Source organism: Entelurus aequoreus, linkage group LG25, assembly GCF_033978785.1.
Source record: "Entelurus aequoreus isolate RoL-2023_Sb linkage group LG25, RoL_Eaeq_v1.1, whole genome shotgun sequence".
In the NCBI taxonomy this organism is placed as follows: Eukaryota; Metazoa; Chordata; class Actinopteri; order Syngnathiformes; family Syngnathidae; genus Entelurus; species Entelurus aequoreus.
This window is the reverse complement of record NC_084755.1, coordinates 38,221,470-38,228,969: the sequence shown is the minus strand read 5'-3', so window position 1 is coordinate 38,228,969 and position 7,500 is coordinate 38,221,470. Positions and strand designations below refer to the sequence as shown.

Genomic DNA, 7,500 nt, shown 5'->3' with positions numbered 1-7,500 from the left:
AAAAGGGGCAAGCGGTAGGAAATGGATGGATGGATGGGATGGAATATCGCAAAACTGCTCTCCCATCTACTTTGGGCTTTTGCTCTCTTTGTATCATATTTTTCAGTTTTTAAATGATCGCAAAACCTGTTTCTCGTCTTCTTTGGGCCTTTTGCTCTCTTTTTACCATATATTTAAATTTTAAATGATAGCAAAACTGCTCTTTCGTCTTCTTTGGGCCTTTCGCTCTCTTTCTGCCATATATTTCAGTTTTAAATGATCACAAAACCTGTTTCTCGTCTTCTTTGGGCTTTTTGCTCTCTTTCTCCCATGTTGTTTTTCTTTGAGCCACCTCTCTTTATCGTCAGTCCTCTGGGTTCAAATAGTTGATGACTATTCAACTGTCAGAAGTAATGAGAGCGTTAATGGACCTCCACAAACTGCTGTGGTTGTCAAAACACTCCCAGACAGGTTGCGAGTTGAAGAACGCGTGAGAAGGACTTAGTGAACAAAAGTGTTTAGAACAGAAGAGGACTGCGGCAAGGCATTTGTCGCCGTAATTTGCTAATGAAAAGGAGCGGGAAGAAGAGCTCGGGTGGCGTTGTCACGACGGCTCAAGTCCACGCCGCCGTGACGACCTGGTGGCAGCAGAAAGGTCAGCAGACAAGCTGGAGGCAGGAGGAGACTCCACCAGCTTGAAAGTCAAAGATTGTCTATAACGGAAGACGACGCACTACTCGGCGTGTTCAAATGTTTCACTCCATTGCCACGCTCGCTTTGCCTTTCTCATGAACTGCAAATGGATGTGTGCACCATGGATGTGTGCACCATGGATGATGTGCACAATGGATGATGACTGCATGTGGTTGTGTGCACCATGGATGTGTGCACAATGGATGATGACTGCATGTGGTTGTGTGCACCATGGATGTGTGCACAATGGATGATGACTGCATGTGGCTGTGTGCACCATGGATGTGTGCACAATGGATGATGACTGCATGTGGTTGTGTGCACCATGGATGTGTGCACAATGGATGATGACTGCATGTGGTTGTGTGCACCATGGATGATGTGCACAATGGATGATGACTGCATGTGGTTGTGTGCACCATGGATGTGTGCACAATGGATGATGACTGCATGTGGTTGTGTGCACCATGGATGATGTGCACCATGGATGATGACTGCATGTGGTTGTGTGCACCATGGATGTGTGCACCATGGATGATGACTTCCAAGAATGGGCTGGGAGTTTAGAGTCCAGGCGGGCGCAGATAAAGCTTGCTTTGATCCCATTAGGCAAGGCTGAGTAAATAAGCAGAGCTGGAACAGCTGATCCCATCATTGGCAACATCGTTAGCACCACTTTGTCTTTCAAGTCAAACTACTGTCTGTCTGTCTGTCTCTCTGTCTGTCTGTCTGTCTGTCTGTCTGTCTGTCTGTCTGTCTGTCTGTCTGTCTGTCTGTCTGTCTGTCTGTCTGTCCGGTTATAACCCCAACAGGGAGGGGGAAAGGTGAGACATTTTTTCACCATATATTTCAGTTTTAAATTATCTAGCACCCCCCCGCCACCCCAAGAGGGACAAGCGGTACAAAATGGATGGAGGGATGATCGCACAACCGCTCTCTCGTCTTCTTTGGGCCTTTCGCTCTCTTTCTAACATATATTTCAGTTTAAAATGAACTCATAACTCCTGTCTCGCCTTCTTTGGGCCTTTTGCTCTCTTTCCACCATATATTTCAGTTTTGAATGATCGCAAAACCGCTCTCTGGTCTTCTTTGGGCCTTTCGCTCTCTTTCTAGTATATATTTCAGTTTTGAATGATCGCAAAAAACTGCTCTCTTGTCTTTGTTGGGACATTTCGCTCACTTTCTAACATATATTTCAGTTTAAAATGAACTCAAAACTCCTCTCTCGTCTTCTTTGGGTCTTTTGGTCTCTTTCTAACATATATTTCAGTTTTGAATGATCGCAAAACTGCTCTCTTGTCTTTTTTGGGACATTTCACTCTCTTTCTAACATATATTTCAGTTTTGAATGATCGCACAACCGCTCTCTTATCTTCTTTGGGCCTTTTGCTCTCTTTCCACCATATATTTCAGTTTTGAATTAACTCAAAACTGCTCTCTCGCCTTCTTTTGGCCTTTTGCTCTCTTTCCAACATATATTTCAGTTTTGAATGATCGCAAAAAACTGCTCTCTTGTCTTTGTTGGGACATTTTGCTCTCTTTCTAACATATTTCAGTTTTGAATGAACTCAAAACTCCTCTCTCGCCTTTTTTGGGCCTTTTGCTCTCTTTCCACCATATATTTCAGTTTTGAATGATCGCAAAAAACTGTTTCCTTGTCTTTGTTGGGACATTTCGCTCTCTTTCTAACATATATTTCAGTTTAAAATGAACTCATAACTCCTCTCTCGTCTTCTTTGGGCCTTTCGCTCTCTTTCTAACATATATTTCAGTTTTGAATGATCGCAAAAAACTGCTCTCTGGTCTTCTTTGGGCCTTTCGCTATTTCTATCATATATTTCAGTTTTGAATGAACTCAAAACTCCTCTCTCGTCTTCTTTGGGCCTTTTGCTCTCTTTCTACCATATATTTCAGTTTTGAATGATCGCAAAACCACTCTCTGGTCTTTGTTGGGCCTTTTGCTCTCTTTCTACCATATATTTCAGTTTTGAATGAACTCAAGACTCCTCTCTCGTCTTATTTGGGCCTTTTGCTCTCTTTCTAACATATATTTCAGTTTAACATGAACTCAAAACTGCTCTCGTCTTTTTTGGGACATTTCGCTCTATTTCTACTATGTATTTCAGTTTTGAATGAACTCAAAACTCCTCTCTCGTCTTCTTTGGGCCTTTTGCTCTCTTTCTAGTATATATTTCAGTTTCTTTCTACCATATATTTCAGTTTTGAATGATCGCAAAACTGCTCTCTTGTTTTCTTTGGGACATTTCACTCTCTTTCTAACATATATTTCAGTTTAAAATGAACTCATAAATCCTCTCTCGTCTTCTTTGGGCCTTTCGCTCTCTTTCTAACATATATTTCAGTTTTGAATGATCGCAAAAAACTGCTGTCTTGTCTTTTTTGGGACATTTCGATCTCTTTCTACTATATATTTAAGTTTTGAATTAACTCAAAACTGCTCTCTCGCCTTTTTTGGGCCCTTTGCTCTCTTTCTAACATATATTTCAGTTTTGAATGATCGCAAAACCGCTCTCTGGTCTTCTTTGGGCCTTTCGTTCTCTTTCTACCATATATTTCAGTTTTGAATGATCGCAAAACTGCTCTCTTGTCTTTTTTGGTACATTTCGCTCTCTTCCTACTATATATTTCAGTTTTGAATGAACACAAAACTCCTCTCTGGTCTTCTTTGGGCCTTTTGCTCTCTTTCTAACATATATTTCAGTTTAAAATGAACTCAAAACCGCTCTCTCGTCTTCTTTGGGCCGTTCGTTTTCTTTCTACCATATATTTCAGTTTTGAATGATCGCATAACTGCTCTCTTGTCTTTTTTGGGACATTTCGCTCTATTTCTACTATATATTTCAGTTTTGAATGAACTCAAAACTCCTCTCTCGTCTTCTTTGGGCCTTTTGCTCTCTTTCTAGCATATATTTCAGTTTCTTTCTAGCATATATTTCAGTTTTGAATGATTGCAAAACTGCTCTCTTGTCTTTTTTGGAACATTTCGCTCTCTTTCTACTATATATTTCAGTTTAAAATTAACTCAAAACTCCTCTCTCGCCTTCTTTGGGCCTTTTGCTCTCTTTCTAGCATATATTTCAGTTTTGAATGATTGCAAAAAACTGCTCTCTTGTCTTTTTTGGGACATTTCGCTCTCTTTCTACTATATATTCCAGTTTTCAATGAACTCAAAACTCCTCTCTCGTCTTCTTTGGGCCTTTTGCTCTCTTTCTAGCATATATTTCAGTTTCTTTCTAGCATATATTTCAGTTTTGAATGATTGCAAAACTGCTCTCTTGTCTTTTTTGGAACATTTCGCTCTCTTTCTACTATATATTTCAGTTTAAAATTAACTCAAAACTCCTCTCTCGCCTTCTTTGGGCCTTTTGCTCTCTTTCTACCATATATTTCAGTTTTGAATGATCGTAAAAAACTGCTCTCTTGTCTTTTTTGGGACATTTCGCTCTCTTTCTAACATATATTTCAGTTTAAAATGAACTCAAAACTCCTCTCTCATCTTCTTTGGGCCTCTTGCTCTCTTTCCACCATATACTTCAGTTTTGAATGATCGCAAAACCGCTCTCTCGTCTTCTTTGGGCCTTTTGCTCTCTTTCTAACATATATTGTGTATCACAAATGTCTCAAATGTATCACAGTCACTGAAAGGTGCAGGACTGCAAAGACCGTCTCTAAAAGAGACCACCTACCGTGCTACTAGACATCAATCATGTTTAAGCTGGATCAACAGGAACAGCGTGAAGAAGTCCTACCTTGGCAGCCATGATCATGGAGGAGCCCCCTCGGACGCCCAGGATAGGGATGTGCGTCTGGGCCGAAATGAAGTCCAGGATCTGGGCGATGGCCTCCTGGTCCGTGTCGTCTCCAAAGACCACGCCTTGCAGCCAGTGCTCCGTCATCAAGTCACAGATGCTCTTGATGATGCTCTTTGGGTCCGTCTCGTTCATGGTCAGGATCTCCACGTTGGGCGCCATGTGGAGGAAGTCTTCCTTCTCCCGGGCCCCCGCCAGCGCCATCTCGCTGGAGTTGCCCACCAAGACCACGGCGATGCTGAGGCCCCGCAGGATGTTGGGGAGGGCCATGTGGTGGGGCGGGAGCGGGGGCAGGGGGATGTAGTGGACGCCGCCCCCTCCCTTTTCTCTCCGGGAGTGGCAGGCGGGGGGCAGGTGGAGAAGGCAGAGGAAGAGGAGGAGCACACCGAGGGAGACCTTGGCGTGGCGGTGGAGCGACGGCGGCGGGGGCGGACGGGGGTGTCGGCCCCGCCTCCCTCGCTCCTGGACAACTGAGGGGGCGCAGGAGCAGAGGAGGCGCAGAGGGGAAGGGCGGCCGCTGGCAGGCATGGTGGAGGAGCGGGAGAGAAATACCTGGGGAGACAAAGGAGACAGAAGTTCAAACTACATCAAATACCTAAGAGACAAAGGAGACAGAAGTTCAAACTACATCAAATACCTAAGAGACAAAGGAGACAGAAGTTCAAACTACATCAAATACCTAAGAGACAAAGGAGACAGAAGTTCAAACTACATCAAATACCTAACAGACAAAGGAGACAGAAGTTCAAACTACATCAAATACCTATGAGACAAAGGAGACAGAAGTTCAAACTACATCAAATACCTAGGAGACAAAGGAGACAGAAGTTCAAACTACATCAAATACCTAACAGACAAAGGAGACAGAAGTTCAAACTACATCAAATACCTAGGAGACAAAGGAGACAGAAGTTCAAACTACATCAAATACCTAGGAGACAACGGAGACAGAAGTTCAAACTACATCAAATACCTAAGAGACAAAGGAGACAGAAGTTCAAACTACATCAAATACCTAAGAGACAAAGGAGACAGAAGTTCAAACTACATCAAATACCTAGGAGACAAAGGAGACAGAAGTTCAAACTACATCAAATACCTAAGAGACAAAGGAAACAGAAGTTCAAACTACATCAAATACCTAGGAGACAAAGGAGACAGAAGTTCAAACTACATCAAATACCTAAGAGACAAAGGAGACAGAAGTTCAAACTACATCAAATACCTAAGAGACAAAGGAGACAGAAGTTCAAACTACATCAAATACCTAGGAGACAAAGGAGACAGAAGTTCAAACTACATCAAATACCTAAGAGACAAAGGAGACAGAAGTTCAAATTACATCAAATACCTAGGAGACAAAGGAGACAGAAGTTCAAACTACATCAAATACCTAGGAGACAAAGGAGACAGAAGTTCAAACTACATCAAATACCTAGGAGACAAAGGAGACAGAAGTTCAAACTACATCAAATACCTAGGAGACAAAGGAGACAGAAGTTCAAACTACATCAAATACCTAGGAGACAAAGGAGACAGAAGTTCAAACTACATCAAATACCTAGGAGACAAAGGAGACAGAAGTTCAAACTACATCAAATACCTAAAAGACAAAGGAGACAGAAGTTCAAATTACATCAAATACCTAAGAGACAAAGGAGACAGAAGTTCAAATTACATCAAATACCTAAAAGACAAAGGAGACAGAAGTTCAAACTACATCAAATACCTAAGAGACAAAGGAGACAGAAGTTCAAACTACATCAAATACCTAGGAGACAAAGGAGACAGAAGTTCAAACTACATCAAATACCTAAGAGACAAAGGAGACAGAAGTTCAAATTACATCAAATACCTGGGAGACAAAGGATGAAAAAGGCCAACTGAAGCGTTCCTTGAAGCCACATCATTTATTGTGGCCAACTGAGGCGTTCCTGAAGGCACTCTTTGAAGTCCCATCCTTTTTGGAACTCACCTTTGCTAATGTCATTTATGCAAGTTAGCTTGTTTGCTTCTCATGCAGTCACTCATCCTTTGTTCAGCTTCATTACATGTGGCCCCCCACATCATTACATGTGGCCCCCCACATCATTACATGTGGCCCACCACCTCATTACATGTGGCTTGCCACATCATTTAATATGGCTTGCCACATCATTTATTTGGCCCGCACATCATTTAAAGTGGCCCGCCACGTCATTGCATGTGCCCACCACATCATTTAATGTGGCTGGCAACATCATTGAAAGTGGCTTGCCTCATCATTTAATGTCGCCCACCACATCATTGCATGTGCCCACCACGTCATTAAATGTGGCTGGCAACATCATTTAAAGTGGCTTGCCTCATCATTTAATGTCGCCCACCACATCATTGAATGTAGCCCGCCACATCATTAAATGTGGCCCGCCACATCATTTCAAATGGCTTGCCACATCATTTTATGTGGCTTTCCAGTTCATTTAATATGGCTTGCCACATCATTTAATTGGCCCGCACATCATTTAATGTGGCCCGCCACGTCATTGCATGTGCCCACCACATCATTAAATGTGGCTGGCAACATCATTCAAAGTGGCTTGCCTCATTATTTAATGTCGCCCAACACATCATTGAATGTAGCCCGCCACATCATTTAATATGGCTTGCCACATCATTTAATTGGCCCGCACATCATTTAATGTGGCCCGCCACGTCATTGCATGTGCCCACCACATCATTAAATGTGGCTGGCAACATCATTTAAAGTGGCTTGCCTCATCATTTAATGTCGCCCACCACACCATTGAATGTAGCCCGCCACATCATTTAATATGGCTTGCCACATCATTTAATTGGCCCGCGTATCATTTAATCTGGCCCACCACGTCATTACATGTGCCCACCACGTCATTAAATGTGGCTTGCCACTTCATTTAATGTGGCTTGCCACATCATTTAATATGGCTTGCCACATCACTTTATGTGGCCCGCCACATCATTGAATGTGGCCCGCCAC

The 7,500-nt window shown here is 42.6% G+C and overlaps 1 protein-coding gene across 1 annotated transcript in view; it reads right to left on the bottom strand.

The window, feature by feature from the left end:
* The window catches only part of LOC133642879 (glutamate receptor ionotropic, NMDA 2B-like), a 355,065-nt gene that overhangs the window by 245,404 nt on the left and 102,161 nt on the right, over positions 1 to 7,500 (bottom strand). Inside the window, exon 2 of the mRNA XM_062037290.1 lies at positions 4,443 to 5,054. Within this exon, the coding sequence (XP_061893274.1) occupies positions 4,443 to 5,054 (612 nt within the window). The remainder of the gene's footprint in view (positions 1 to 4,442; positions 5,055 to 7,500) is intronic.